This window comes from Microcaecilia unicolor, chromosome 4 (assembly GCF_901765095.1).
Source record: "Microcaecilia unicolor chromosome 4, aMicUni1.1, whole genome shotgun sequence".
In the NCBI taxonomy this organism is placed as follows: Eukaryota; Metazoa; Chordata; class Amphibia; order Gymnophiona; family Siphonopidae; genus Microcaecilia; species Microcaecilia unicolor.
The window spans coordinates 309089368-309105802 of record NC_044034.1 but is presented as its reverse complement, the minus strand read 5'-3'; the positions used below and the strand labels follow the sequence as shown (position 1 = coordinate 309105802).

The window sequence follows — 16435 nt, the reverse complement described above, 5'->3', positions numbered from 1 at the left end:
AGTTACATTCAAGTACATTTGGTATTTTCCCTTCTGAAACTGAGATGCAGAACTTTGAGATACGTGCCTTGTTGGTTTCTGAAATACTATTACTATAAAATACCCTGGAACCCTCATTGAATAACACATGAGCTGTTTTATTTATGGAGGAGGTGGCTTGGGCAATGCACTCTTCTCCTGTTGCTCTAGTATACAAGGTGCAGAAGTTTCGCGAGGCTGCCGTTTGAAGTCATGGCAGCCATTTTGAAGTGGCGCCAGCAGCGAGCAGGTCTGTGGCAGCACTGGGCAGGAAAGAGTGGGGTTCTCTTATGTCTTGAAGATTCAAAGAGGCCACTAGACCACCAGAGCGTGATAAGGTACTTGGGGGGGAGGAGGGCACCCCAAGGCCCGCCAGCCAGCTAGTCCGCCTGCCTGACCGCAAACCCAGATAAACCCTCCTGGATGCCCTGCAGTGCCTCCAAAAAGAGGACATGTCTGGGGAAACTTGGACATATGGAGGGGCATAATAGAACACGAACGCCCATCTCCATGGGCGTCTATCTCAGAGAACGGGTACGTGAAGGGGCGGGACAAACCGTATTTTTGAAAAGAAATGGTCGTCCATCTTTTTTCCGATAATACGATGTGTGCCAGCCAAATGCATAAGATTTGTGCGGATTTGAGCTAGGCGGTTTTGTTTTTCAGCGATAATGGAAAACGAAGGCACCCAGCTCAAAAACGAACAACTACAAGGCATTGGGTCATGGGAGGGTCCAGGATTCGTAGTGCACCGGTCCCCCTCACATGCCAGGACACCAACCGGGCACCCTAGGGGGCACTTTTACAAATTAACAAAAAACAGTAAAAGAGCTCCCAGGTGCATAGCACCCTTCCCTTCTGTGCTGAGCCCCCCAAATCCCCCCCAAACCCACTGCCCACAACTCTACACCATTACCATAACCCTAAGGGATGAAGGAGGGCACCTACATGTGGGTACAGTGGGTTTTGGGGGGGGGGTTGGAGGGCTCAGCATTAACCAGCACAAGTGTAACATGTAGGGGGGGATGGGCCTGGGTCCGCCTGCCTGAAGTCCACTGCACCCACTAACAACTGCTCCAGGGACCTGCATACTGCTGTGATGGAGCTGGGTATGACATTTGAGGCTGGCATACAGGCTGGGAAAAAAACCTTTTTTTTTTTTTGGTGGGAGGGGGGTTAGTGACCACTGGGAGAGTCAGGGGAGGTCATCCCCGATTCCCTCCGGTGGTCATCTGGTCACTTAGGGCACTTTTTTTGGACTTGTTCGTGAAAAAAAGGGTCCAAATAAGTGACCTCAATTCTCGCTAAAAACGGCTATTTTTTTCCATTATCGGCGAAAGCCGCCCATTTCTGTTCAGCCGATAACCATGCCCCAATCCAGCCTTCACCACGCCTCCATCAACTTTGGCCGTTTCCGCAACGGAGTGTAGTTGAAGACGCCCAAAATCGGCTTTCGATTATACTGATTTGGCCGCCCACGGTAGAAAGACGCCCATCTCCCGATTTGAGTCAAAATATGGGCGTCTTTCTCTTTCGAAAATAAGCTGGATGGTAACCCTAAGTGTGCTACTATGCTGAGAGACAGTAAGGTACACAGTGGCCCTACAGGAGCAGGACAAATGAGGACACTGTTACATTTACAGACTAGTTTTATGTTGCCTTCTTCTCCTACCTGTGGATGGAACAGGTACAGTATTGATTAAAAGTTATCTCCATCCTCAATTCTGATTAATGTTAAGAAACTCAGGACTGTCCTAATCTCATATTTGTTTTTGTCTGTGTGTCTTGTCTGTCCATCTTGACTAGACTGTAAGGAGCAGGGACTGTCTCTTATGTGTTTCTTGTGGTAAGCATGAAAAGCAGCAGGCAGATAAACCCAAGAATAAGATCTACCTAGTTTCAGTAAGCACATCTTTCTCAAAAGAAAGGGAATTTTGAGAGGAACCCTGCACTCTTTAGTCAGGGTAGCTCTGAAGGTAGGAAAATGAGTCAGTTTCTAAGACAGAGAAATCCCCTACCCAATGAAAAATAGGGAATGAATTGACAGTTTGCCTGGAACAAGGGAAGAGAAACAGTTAAATCACATGGAAGCAAATAATGCATGCCTTAGAGCCAGGACAGTAACAGACTGACAAACCAGTGGGTTTTAAGCCTGTAAACTGTACTGATTATTTCTTGAAGTGTATTTCTCTAGTTTGGCCAGCAGGTTGTGCATGTTTATATTTAAAGCTGTTACAGAAAAATGACTGTTCCTCTTTAGTTAACACAGATAAGAGTAACATGCAGTGATGTGGCCAGCTATTTTTAAAACTTGTTCTGGGCTCTGATTGACCCAGGAGCTCAAATTCATCTAGGAAATACTGGATCTTTCTCCAGTATCAGTTTGGGAGAAGAGAGAGAGAAAAATCTCTCTGCTGAGGCCCTGTGAACAGTTATATTTGATAACCTGTGAGCAGCTATATTACCTGTACTCTCCAGGCACTATTTAGGTAGTGAACAAATGTTTAGATAGTTTTATATTTGAACCATATTCAGTTACCTGGTATTATGTGCCGTTTTGTTCCAACTGTTTTTATGGTTCACTGTTCAATATTTTTATGGCAATAAACATTTTAGTTTATTGCCTCTGCTTGTCTGGACTAAGAATACTGGTGGTTTGTATGTTCGGTCTGTGGGTGCTTTCTGGGAACTGAGGAACCACTGGGAGTGTGGCCTCAGTAACCTAGGAATCACTGGGGATAATCTGAGAGTAGGAGACTCGCCCAGAGATGGTTGGGACCCAGCTGGTGGGAGGAGAGTGCTAGTGTAGAGCACAAACGGCAGGTGAAGGCGGACCTGAGCTGTGCTGGGGATAGACCCTCTAAGTGGCCACAGGGTAGCCCCAGGTGGGTGGCTAGGCGTTTCGTACACAGACTGTGTGAAGTCTTGCCTGACTTCAACCATTACAGCCCTGGAGAAGGGAATGAGAGTCTGGAGGTTGATCCTGTGGCAGAAGTACCATCTTTTCCAACTGTTGAAGAAGAAATAGAAAGATGGATTTTCAGCTGAAAACTTATACTCCTAAGTTTTGCTAAAATTAGGGCACAAATTTAAGAGTTCAACTTTTTTCAATATTAGGTTTTAAGTCTGTACCTGAGGCATTGAAGGGTTAAGTGGCTTGCCCAAGATCATAATGATTGTTTGTGGGATTTGATCCCAGCCTCCTTGGTTCTCAGCCTGCTGATGCCTAGAGCAACTGAGTTCATAACCAGATCTCTGAAACAACATTTGAAAACATTTGAAGAGCCAGGAAACAACTAAGGGCTGATCACTATAGCTTGAGCGCACTCACTGCTTCCTAATGTGCATCTGTCAGGCCACCTGAGGATCAACACTTACTGCTGAAAGGGGATGAAATGCTGCTTTTCCTCATCGTCCACCTTCCCATGTATGATGTCAGAAATATCCATTACTGGAAGAGACAAAGGCAGAGAAAGGAGAAATTAGATCTTACCTGCTAATTTTCTTTCCTTAAGTGTCTCCAGACCATTTCCCTACAAGTGGGTATATACCCTCCTACCAGCAGATGGGGAGACTGAGAACTACTAGTGATTTATTTTTTTGTTACATTTGTACCCCGCGCTTTCCCACTCATGGCAGGCTCAATGCGGCTTACATATTGTATATAGGTACTTATTTGTACCTGGGGCAATGGAGGGTTAAGTGACTTGCCCAGAGTCACAAGGAGCTGCCTGTGCCTGAAGTGGAAATCGAACTCAGTTCCTCAGTTCCCCAGGACCAAAGTCCACCACCCTAACCACTAGGCCACTCCTCCATATAATATGTCATCTTATTAGCTTCTGTGCAGTTTTGACATCTTCAGTATTCCTACTGACAAAGCCAAGATGTAGCAATAAATGGAACAACAGACCCCCAAAACTATAAAATACCTCCAGGGGAAAAGGAAAAATCAATGCTCAGAAAATACACCTGTCAAGCCTGTCTGCCACACAACTCAGCGTATAACTGCCTTCTGCTCATCATGCATATATTTCCATTTTCCATCTTTCTTTGTTTTGTTTTTTTCTTAACACTGAAATACAGACACCGATCCTTCCAAAGTCCAGGGCCAGCCACTATGCCCAGCTCAGCCCAAAACCTATTAGCACACAGAAAATTCAGGTGGGATCGGGATTGGTCTGGAGAGACAAAAGGAAAGAAAATTAGCAGGTAAGATCTAAATTTCTCCTTCCTTATCGTCTGCTCCAGAACATTTCCTCATGAATGGGAAGTACCAAACCAGTACTCACCGAGGGCAGGAAATGGACAATCCTCGTGCCTCCTGCCAAGCCTGGACATCCAATCTATAGTACTTCACAAACAAATGGAGAGATGACCAAGTGGCTGCTCTGCAAATGCCCTGAATCAGAATCAAGGACTGCTAAGCCCAAGACGCTGCCTAAGCCCTAGTTGAATGTGCCTTTAACACATTTGGCACTTGCTTGCCACTGAACAAATAGATGGAGGTCACCATCTCCTAAATCCAATGAGCAATCATCGCTTTAGAAGCCGCTTCTCCTCTTTTGTACCCCCTAAACAACACAACAAGTCAGACTGCTGAAATTCAGTTGTCCGCTTCAATAACAATTGCCCAGTGGACATCCAAGAGATACAGCGAAGGATCTGGGCCATCCTTACGAATCACCAGTAAGGAAATAGCTTGATTGAGAAAAAAGAATGTCACCACCAAGCGTCCTCCAAGAAGGTGAGAAAAGGCTTACAACAAGAAAGCGCTTGTAATTCCGAAATGTGCTGGGCAGAAGTGATGGCCACCAGAAAAGCCACCTTCAGGGAAAAATCCTTCAAAGTCACTGCACATAAAGGCTCAAAGGTCATCTTCACCAAGGATGCGAAGCCCAAGTTCAGATCCCAAAGATAAGCCACCAGATGAAGCAGGGGCTTCAGATGTTTGACACCCCGAAGAAAGCATGAGAGATCCAAATTGAGGCTGGAATCTGTTGTCACCACAATCCATTCCAGGATGTCCAGGTCCATACCGTTCTCTAGATTGCCTCTGTCCAGCCACCAAAGATTACTGAGCTGTACCTTAGGCTGAGGTGGCAGAGAAGGTCGTCCGACTGCAGGGACCAACTGGATAACAGGGCTTCCTGAAGAGGGTGCATATGTGCCCTCACCCAAGGAATCACCTTGATCATAGTCACCATTGAGCCTAGCACTTGCAAGACTGCCTATGCTGCTGGCCAACACAGTTGGACCAGATGCCACACCTAAGATTGAATCTTCAGCCCTCTGCACCAGAAGAAAGACTTTGCCCACATGGATATCGAAGAGGACTCCCAAATACTCCAGTGACTGAGCGCGGGGATGAGCATGCTGTTTGCTAAGTTCACTACCCAACCTAGATATTGCAACAGCTCCACCACCTGAGCTGTGGCCCTGTGGTTCTTTGTCGAGAGATTTGGCCCAAATCAACCAATCATCTAGGTAGAGATGCACTAGAATGCCACCCCTCAGGAGGTAGGCCGCTACAACCACCATAACCTTGGGAAAAGGTCTGCAGCACTGTGGCCAAGCCAAAGGTTTGGGCTCTGAACTGATAGTGGGAATCCAGAATGGCAAAGCAAAGGAACCTGTGTTGGTCTGGATGAATAGTAATATGCAAATATGCTTCAGATATATCGAGAGGTGAGGACCTCCCTTTGGCACATGGCCACAATCATTGACTGCAAAGCCTCGATGCGAAAAGGGGAGACCCCGAGAGCCTTATTGACCCCTTTGAGATCCAGGATTGGCCAAAAGGACCCCTTTTTGGGGACCACAAAATAGATGGAATACCTGCCAAAACCTCTCTCGGTCGGAGGTACCAGGATAATCACCTTCAATGCCAGTTACCTGTCCAAGGTCATCCACACGCAAGTCGCCTTCCAAGCCACCTTGCATGGAGATTCCACAAGCAGGTTGGGAATCGGATGACAAAACTCTAGGATGTAGCCGAACTACAGAATGTCCAGGACCCAACGGTCTGAGGTAATCTGGCCCATCTCAGGTGAAAATGCTGCAGGCGCCCTCCGATAGGAAGTACTGGAGGATGGGCTCCCAAACCCACATTGAGTTTGACCAGCTCCTGTGGAACCCTGGGAGCCATTCCTGCTTCCACGCCGGCCGCCAGAAAAGGAATGAAAGGACTGCGACTGAGTCCAATGTCTGCCTCACTGAGCACTGCTGAAACACCCAGGACATGACCGCCACAACTCTCTGTAGTGGTTCCGGGAGAAGCCCCAGAAGCTCGACCAAGATCTGTCTTCCAGTAACCTGGAGATCTTGGATTCCCCCAAATTCTTCACCAATTTGTTCAGATAATCTCCGAAGAGTGCCCTTCCTCTGAAAGGAAAGTGACTCAGGTGAACCTTGAAAGCCACATAGCCACCACAGATGGCTGCCTGTAAGGCCAAATCCAAGACCTCAAACGATTTCTTCGAAAGGTCCTTCATGAGTGCCTATCTTGCAGATCCTTAAGGGCTGCCCCTGCTTCCACCGGTACTGCCATCCTCTTGATCACAGCCGCGACTAAAGCATCCACTTTTGACAGATGAAACCTCTCCTGCCCTTCCATAGGCAGCTGGTAAAGCAGTGCTATAGCCCAGGCAAACCTAAGTGGCGCATCTGGCATCTTCCACTGAATGTCCACCAACTCATTCAGATCTTCATTGAAAGGAAACACTTTAGGTGGTTTATGGGTTCCTTTCAGGAGGGGATCTCCCTTTCTGGCCACTTGAGGCTGCTCCTCCTCCAAACCCAGTAACTGCAGTACCTGAGAGGTCAGATGAGGCAGCTCCTGTCATCTGAAAATCCTCACCACTGAGGAATCCTCCCCAAGTGGCATGTCAGCTCCTTCCTCCTGCAACCAATTATCCATATTCCCAGTTCCTCATCCAGAGCAGGGAGGATAAGGACTCATGCTCCTCCACACCCCCTGCAGACATTTGCTCCCCGAGGAATCCTCTGGGCCCAAAGCACTAGAAATACCTGGCAAAGCTTGCTTGGGCCCCCTTGCCCTCAGACAGAAAGCCCTGTGCAACACAAATTCTGGAAGAATAGAGGCGGAGCCACCGAATCTTGCCTAGTATGAAGAGGGGTTCTCTCCACTAAGACCTGCACTGCAGAAAGTGCACTCATGATGGCGGTGTTTCCTGCCAAAGGAAGCTCTTCTGAGGTGACCAACTGACTCCAACATCTCCATGGGCCCCCTGCAGTGGGCAGATTAGCACTGGAGGGGCTCCCCACTGATGTCAAAGCTGCTGAGTCAGTGTCCAAAGTTTCTTTACAAATGCGGCAAAGGTTTGGTTTGGACAGTATGGAAAGAAGATGATGAGTCAACAGGCTTTGCAGTGGCATGCTTTCCATGTGGGAGCTGCCATGAACCACACTGAAGGGAAAAACCCCACAGAACTGTATGCCACCACCCAGTAATAGAGCCTAACTCAGGAAAAATCACCAATATACACAAAGGCTGTCTCCTTTTTCTTTTTTTCTTTCCTTGTTAGTGCAGTTGAACTGTTCCTGGCCAGGGAACCCCTCTCTGGTGAACGGGAGAGGGGGCCATAGCAGCAGATGACTCTAAAGGCCGCAGAGGAATGGGGGGGAACCTGACCACTCATAGTTTACAGACCTGGGGCACAAAGAAGGGTGCCCCAGCAGCTTTTAACTCCTAAGCTTTTAACTCCTAAGCCTTATTTACTTGTTCAGAACCCTTATTTTATCATCCTCACTTTGATATTCCCTTATCTCTTGTTTGTCCTAATTAGATTGTAAGCTCTGTCGAGCAGGGACTGTCTCTTCATGTTCAAGTGTACAGCGCTGCATACGTCTAGTAGCGCTTTAGAAATAAGTAGTAGTAGCAGTTTTTTTGTGTATAATTTAAGTTAGTCAGCCACCAACAGGCCCTATCAGCATAGGACTGAACAACACTCACCTACCATCTGCTGAGGAGACTGAGAAATACTGAAGGATTCAGGACTGCACATGACCTAGTAAGGTGACATCACTAGTAGTTCTCAGTCTCCCCATCTGCTATTAGGAGGGCATATACCTAAATGTGGGGAAATGGTCTGGAGCAAACGATAAGGAATTAACAATGAAATCTGTGGAGAGTCTTTGGCAAAATGGCCACACTTGGATAATCAAACATATAAATGGCAAGAGGCGTACTCACTCGCAAATGCGCAGTAGAGACCCTCTCTGTCCCGCCCCCGCGTCAATATGTGATGACAGGCGCGTGACGGAGAGGGAACCTGCGCACCTGCGAGTGAGGGAACCGCCGTCGCCACCGCTCCCCCCCCAGGGTTGCCGCTACCGCTTCCCCCACCCACCCGGAGTCGCCGCTGCAACCACCCACCCTCCACCCAGCCCGGGTACCTGGCTTCACTATTCAAATCGCCAGAACGCAGCACACAGCTCATCTGAGCTGCCGTTGGCCTTCCTTACCTGCCTGTGTCCCGCCCTCGCCGACGTTACGTCACACGAGGGCGGAACACATGCATAGAAGAAGGAAGGCCGACGGCAGCTCAGATGAGCTGAGTGGTGCGTTCCGGCGGTTTGAATAGTGAAGCCACGTACCCGGCCTGGGTGGAGGGGTGGCGGAGGGGACTCCGGAGGGGGGCAGCGGCGACTCCAGGGGGAGGGATGGCGGCGACCTATCCGGGGGGGGGGGGGGGCTTTGAAACCCCCCCTTCCTTTACTAGCCCATTTTTACGGGCTCAACGGCTAGTATAGTATGAACCAATGATTGAGGGCTGCTGTAGACCAAGTCTTAATCTTGTGTTATCCAGTTACTGGATAAATCATTCATTGATTACAAAATCCCAAATAACTTGTTCCTAGTCATAACTTTTTTTTTAATTCATTTTTCCAAAAATTAGATACAATATTACATTACATTACACTCTGGCTTATATCCCGCCAACACCTTCAAGTTTTAAGCAGTTTACAATTTCAAGAGAATCAGAACATACTCCTGGGAAAATAATTCAAGAAGGACCAGTTCAGATCACAAATTTTCTTAACAGTAAAGTTTTTGGGGTATGATTGAGAATAAGACACTTTCCCAACTATATCCCTCTATAGCGATGCTGTCCCTACAATATTTAAAAAGAAAACATGCTAGTTTAAAAAGTACTCTAGCCTCCATGGGTAACCAATGGAGCCTAATATAATAAGAGAAGACACTCTCAGTTTTGAATAGCCCAAATATCAGTCTAACTGCCATGTTCTGTACCGTCTGAAGCTTCTAAGCGATCCCTTTGTACAGCCAAGGATGAGAGTATTAGTGAATGAACCAGTCATTCAAATTGAGCAAGTTCAAATAATTTCCTGATAAAACAAAGTTTTTTCATCAGAAACATACATTCTTTGATGACAGAATTAATTTGTTGGTTCTAGTGATATAGAACAGTCTCAATAAACTCCCAAAATTCTTATAATTGCAGAAAGTTGGAAGTCAACATTGTCAATAGTAATCATCAGAAGATTTAATTCTGGATAAAAATTAAAACATAAAATTTTTATTTTTTCTTTATTGAGTTTTAACTTGTGAACCCTCATCCACCCTTCTAAAAACAAATATGATAGCCCGGAATAAACTTAGAAATTCAACATTTCTATCGTCCCAATTTAAAGGGAGGAGTGACATATAAATAAAAAAAATAATTGAACCATCAAAAGCAAATAAGATGTCATTACATTAGCCCATTACAAATCATAACTCGCATTACTACATAGCGTTAACATAAATAACTTCTCCCCAGTTGTCTTAGCTTCCTGGGCACTCAACTCTCCCACATGTGCTGGATCATGAAATAAATACTCTTTCCCTTGAAAATGTACCCAACATAAATGGGGAAATTTCAAGAAGAAAGTCATTCCAAGAGCTAAAGCTCTTGGTCTCATTTCAAGAGATTCCCTGTGGATCACTTGGGTCCTTCGGGAGACATCAGAAAATATATAAATAGGAGAAACATGAAAGTGTGCCAATCTTTCATGAAAGAAATTAAACAATAAAATTTGGCAATAAAAGACATCCAAAACCTGATTCTCATCATAAATCTGGAACACTACTAATACGTTCTACTTTGAGATATTTATTTATATCATTTATACCCCACAATTTCCCACCACTGGCAGGCTCAATGTGGCTTACAACATTTAGTTAACAAACAGGAAAGTACAATAAATGGAAAGTGATACGAGGGCTGAAAGGCACAGGGTTAAGAGAAAGTAGTTAAGTCCACAAGATCTTTAGAGGAGTTGGAGTCCAGGAATCACAGAGGCAGGACGGGATCTTTAGGGTAAGCTTGCCCAAATAAGTAGGTCTTGAGAGACTTCCGGAAATATATGCAAACACATTGATATATACACATAAAGAACTTTAATCATATGTCAAAAATTAACAGCTCCTGACTTCAGCTTCATGCAGATTCCCAAGGTCAAGTCAACAACACAGATCTCTTTCAGCATTATTTGAAAAGGTAACCATCAAGATATCTCTCAAACTTGTTTCCTGTAAAGATGTTTCAAGCGTTGTAGTGAGGTCTACATCTAGAACTTCCTCCAAACCTCCTCCTGAAACATTTTTTAACTAAAGTAGTAATATAATATGCTTTAACTATGTGTGGACAGCTGGAAGGATCCAGTTGTAGAACCTCAAGCAAATACTTTTTTTAAACATATCTACCGGGGAAATCATAGTACAGTAAGGAAATTTCAAAAAGCGCAAATTAGGAACAACATAGAAGATTTTCCGCTCTTTCCAATATATTTTCAAGCAAAATATTTCCTTTCACCAAGGAAGAATTAACAGTTTCCAAGGATTTAATCTTCTCAGATTGGTCACTCAAAATGCCCGTATGTGATATTAAATCCGACTCTAAAGATGCCACTTTAACTGCTGCTTCTCCTGTAAATGAGCAGAGCTGAGATACACAACCAGATAGAATAGTCTCCATTTTAGTTATTGCTTTCAGTATTTCTAAATTAGTGACGTCCTTTGTAGGTTCTGTAGTCGTTAACATAGAAGAAACTATACTTCCATCAAAAGAGACCAGTTTAAGGGACATTTTAACTACTGATGAAACATGTCCCAGACCCAAAACAGGGGTATTTGAACCTATGTTGTGGGAAGAAGAACTCTCTGATGACCAACATCTCCTTTCCACTGTTTTCAAAGATTGTCTAAATTGAAAATACGAATCAATATTCCGAATATGAACAGCAATACTGTTCCATACTTTAACAGCAATGTAACTGAAAGAGTTATCATGAAAACGCTTAAAGCGAATCCGACTAACAGTTAGAAAACCCAAATTTAATAAATAATTGGATTTGTCGGATGAATCTTATAAGGCAAGTCACCTTAAAATCAACTCTAGCCCTCACAGGCTACCAGCATAAAACCCTCAGCAGTTTGCTTTCTAATGCTGTAATCCTTATGGTGAGTTTGTCAGAACAATAAATTAGCAACAGTTTTCATAACAAATAGTGGTATGCGACGTAATCTTTAGACTATAAAATTAATTAATGTAGGTGATTTGTTTCTTAAATATTTCCCAAGTTATTTTCACAGACAAAACTAAATAAATGTTCTGGATAACATACTCCAACTACAGCTATCGAATAACATCTTTTACTATTTGGCTGAATACGAATACTAAATATGAAAAATAGGCATTGCCCGGAGGAAAAGTCCATAGTCTGCTATTGAGACAGACATGGGGAAGCTACTGCTTGCCCTGGGATTGGTAGCATGGAATGTTGCCACGATTTGGGTTTCTGCCAGGTACTTGTAACCTGGCTTGGCCACTGTTAGAAACAGGATACTGGGCTAAATGAACCATTGGTCTGACCCAGTATGGCTACTCTTACATTCTTATGTTCCTTCTTTGTTGTCTTTTTGATGTTGTATAGGCCCCTCCTTCCACACCCACTTGTTGAAGTGGGCTAGACAATAGGGGGGCATGGACCAAAAAAATGCCAGGTAGTTGGGGCAGCGGGTTGTGATCTGGACTTAAGGAAGGTTCTTCTGTGCTAAGTATTTCTCCCAATAAGAGTTCCCTCATAGAATGGAATCTCCCAACTATATCTTTAGAGGTAACAAAATTATCCATAGGTTCCTGTGTCAGAGAGGGCTGAACTAAGCCCACATTCTTTAATTTCCCTTTTCTCTTGACCATATTAACTGAAGAAAAAGCCAATACAATACCTTGAAAGAGATCTACAGAATTTGACTTCTCAGTGGCTCTGAAGGGTCTCCAGAGGGGCATAACATACCCCTTTGGTCACGCCCCTTCAGGCATGTGATCACAAGCACATGTCTGTGGGCCATGTTCTGCAGTTGGTCCAGCTTTTATTAAGACTCTAGGGCACCTTGAGATGATGTCAGATGTCAAGTTGGGAGTTCCCCCACAGCACTCCTCCCTCACAAGCAAGCTCACCAGTGCTCAGGTCAGACTACAGACCTCTACTCTTTCCTATTCATTTCTTATAGCCTAGCAGCTCCTTTCAGTTTGAGTTTCCATCTCAGTCAGAACCAACCTCCACCAGCACTACACACACCTTCACTCATTACCTAGGGTTTTGCATCCTATTTGTATCCCCTCTCCTCAACTGTCTTGTCAGCATGGACAACATATTTGGCCATTTGTCAGCGTGGACCCATCTGGCCATTTGGTGCCATAGTTGAGCAATGACTGACTCCCTTTCCTGTGAACACGTCCTCTGCAGCCCCAACTGTCCTAGTGAGTGGAGCTCTGGCCTAAGAATCAAACCCACATCTTCCATATTACAGTACAAGGCATTGCCATCAAGGTGAGGATTCTACTTGCTTTCTTTCTAACAATGTGTAATTAAACTCTGGAATTCGTTGCCAGAGAATATGGTAAAAGCAGTTAGCTTAGCTGGGTTTAAATAATTTCCTAAAAGAAAAGTCCATGATCCATTATTAAGATGGACTTGGGAAAATCCACTGCTTATTTCTAGGATAAGCATCATAATATCCGTTTTACTCTTGGATCTTGCCAGGAACTTGTGATCTGGATTGGCCACTATTAGAAACAGGATAATGGAATTGATGGACCTGTCCCACTTATATTCTTCAAATGCAATGTAAACCTGGATTAATAAAGGGCATGTGTATAAAACTAGGTGCCCACATTTATGCAACCCTTGTGTGCATAAAAGCAAAGAATACTAGAACTTATGCACATAAGTGTATACTCACCCAGGAGTGTCAGCAGAGCTCCTAAGTGCTCTTTTGTTAGGCATGCATGACTTACACAGTGCATATATACAAGGGGGAGTATTTATGGACGGACATGGATGGAGTAAGTTACACATATCCCTTCTGCATTTATGTGCCTGCAGTTATGTCTGGTCTATTCCCTCCCACACTACTGCCTAGTATCATGTATTCTCTAATATCAACTTTATGATTCTACCCCTCTCCCAGTACAGATACACAGTACCTGCAATCATAGGAATATGCTTTGAATGTGATATGATATGCACATACTTAATCTCTACCTCTCCTTGCCAATTTTGGGGCACAGACGTAGAAGCCTGCCCGGCACCAGTTCTACTTCCCAACTACTGGAGTTGCCATCGAAGCCCTCCTGCAATATTAAAATAATAAATCACAATGCAAACCTATTCTCACTGAGGAAGTGAGAAGTCACAATACACTACTAAAAAATTATATTTCCACCCAGTTTAACAACAACTGCCAATACATTAATAATACACTCACTTCTACTGCCTGGGTGCCCTGGCAACTTCAAGATGTGCAACAAAAGAAATCAAAAGCAAAAGGGACTGGGAGATTTTTGCATTTCATTCCCAGGAACAGGGTCCATTCTTTCTCCCAGACACCCCATGGTGCATGCATGGTGTGTAGTATCTTCTGCTACTGTGAGTAGCCTGGCTTGTAAGCAAGGATGCATGCTACATCCCTAAGGCAAGATTGGGCATTCAGTTGATCTTTCAAAAAATGTCTCTCCAGATTACACTGAGACAATGTTGTTACTAATTGGGTTTCTGCCACGTACTTGTGACCTGGATTGGTCATTGTTGGAAGCAGGATACTGGGCTAGATGGACCACTGGTCTGACTCAGTATGGCTATTCTTATGTTCCCTGAAATGCCCAGGTGCCAGTGGCAGCCCCCCCATCAATATGTGTGGCCCTCTGACTCTTCCCCACCAAAGTCCTGATTCTGGACTACGTCCATATCAATTGTTCTGTTTTCTACCTGAACCATTCATCTCTCTAAGTCTGAGGCATGTGTTGCCCAAACTCCTTCACTGTTTTCATAAGACGGAGATAACTGAGTCATGTGGTGCCAGAAAAAAACAGAAAAGCTTTTTCAGAGCTAGCCCTGTCAACAAGCCCGTAGAGCAAATATAAGATGGTAAAGCTTGACTGATGGGGATTTGATAGGGAAGGAGATTGGGACTAACTGGGATAGAATACTAGGACTAGGGGGCATGTGATGAAGCTACAAAGTAGTAAATATAAAACGAATCAGAGAAAAGTTTTCTTCACTCAATGTGTAATTGAACTCTGGAATTGTTACCAGAAAATGTGGTAAAGGCGGTTAGCTTAGCAGAGTTTAAAAAAAGGTTTGGCCGGCTTCCTAAAGGAAAGTCCATAGACCATTGTTAAATTGGACTTGGGGAAAATATTTCTGGGATAAGCAGCTTAAAATATTTTGTAGTTTTTGGGGGATCTTGCCAGGTATTTGTGACCTGGATTGGCCACTGTTGGAAACAGGATGCTGGGCTTGATGGACCTTTGGTGTGTCCCAGTATGGCAATATTTATGCACTTCTGTACTTAATTGAAGGAGAGTATGCTGGGAGGAGCAGCTGGGAAACAGGGATAGAGAAGTTGTGAGGGCAGATGACTTAGGAAAAGAGAAAATATATGTGTGTGGGGGGGGGGGGGGGGGGGGAGGGGAGACTATTTATTTACACAAATTACTCAGACTGTGCCTGGGAAACCAGGCCGACCATATTAGAAGGGAAACCCCTCAGGAATCTGTGTTATTGGAGGAGGACTTGCCGCTGCTGCTGCCGCACCCCCCATCCAGTGGCTAGCAACAATCTTGGCTCTCACACTTACGTCTTTGCCAGAATAGCCCCCGCTAGAAAAATAGTGAGTATCACTATGCTAAAAAATTCAGTTGATTTATCTGGAGAGCTTTTCACTCTCAAATGTTTTTAACCATGAACAAGTGGAAATAAAAACCATCCAAAACTTGATTCACATCATAAAAACTGGAACACTACTAATATGTTCTACTTTGAAATATATGCAAACACATTAATATATGCACATAAAGAAATTTAATCATATGTCAAAATTAACAGCTCCTGACTTGAACTTCATGCAGATTCCCAAGGTCAAGTCAACAACACAGAGATCTTCTCAGTCTCAGAGTGGGCTGAATCAGGAACCCAATACAGTACCTGCAACCCCAAATGGCCTCCGCAGGCCACAAGTGTGCTTCTTGCCATCTTTCAGCTCCATGTGTCCCACCCTCACTATCTGACACACCAAGCTGATCTTGGGCCGGATCAAGTCTGAGCTGCTGAGATCCTGCAAGAGAGAGAATCCTTCAAAACCACATTTATTATTGACCTGATCGACAAATTCTGTCCACTAATCATTATTATCCTTTATTTATCCTTAAGAATAAATATTGTACTTTTTTTTCTTGTTGTGATAAGTTGTGCATTTTCAGTAAAAGGACTAATTAGATGACAAAAAATACCCCACCACGCAGTTTTTAAAATCTATAATGTCCTTTTGCTGAAGATGCACAATGATCACAACAGAAAAAGTAAGACATAAAACAAATGACTCCCATGGATCTCACTACACCCAATTAATAACGTAAAATTAAGGCTCACATCTCAAAAAAACAAATCAAACACTCCTCAAAATTGATAAAATGAGAGTTAACCACAACCTCATTTTAAGAATCTAAAGTTGGTTGCCCCAAAACAGCAGCAATAGAATCTTATAACAACATTTAACTCCACCCCAAATAAAAATCACAGCTTACAGAAGGAAGAAAATCCAGCCCCCTGCCAAACATTCTAGAGGGCTCTGAACACGAGCCATTGTTTCACATGCTGGGGTTCGATCATGGGGCAGTAGCAAACGCAGACGCTAGTATGGCGCTAATAGCCTCTAGCGCCTGCGTTTGCTTCTGATCATCTGCCCATTAATGCGTAAAAAGTAGGAACAGCAAAAGATTGCACCTACTTACATGCATGTCGCAGTAAGATGTCCAGAAGGAATAGTTTGGATGGAGCAGAGATGGAGTTGCAATGTACACAAAGGTCTCCACCACCGGAGACTCTTGGA

General features: G+C 44.3%; 1 protein-coding gene across 2 annotated transcripts in view; it reads right to left on the bottom strand.

Annotated features, from left to right (window-relative positions):
• DOCK5 (dedicator of cytokinesis 5) overlaps window positions 1-16435 on the bottom strand; it is a 291277-nt gene that overhangs the window by 148031 nt on the left and 126811 nt on the right. For both annotated transcript variants that reach the window (XM_030201825.1, XM_030201826.1), the window contains exons 10-11: window positions 15532-15661; window positions 3397-3469 (exon numbers count right to left, since the gene is read on the bottom strand). In XM_030201825.1, the coding sequence (XP_030057685.1) occupies window positions 3397-3469; window positions 15532-15661 (203 nt within the window). The remainder of the gene's footprint in view (window positions 1-3396; window positions 3470-15531; window positions 15662-16435) is intronic.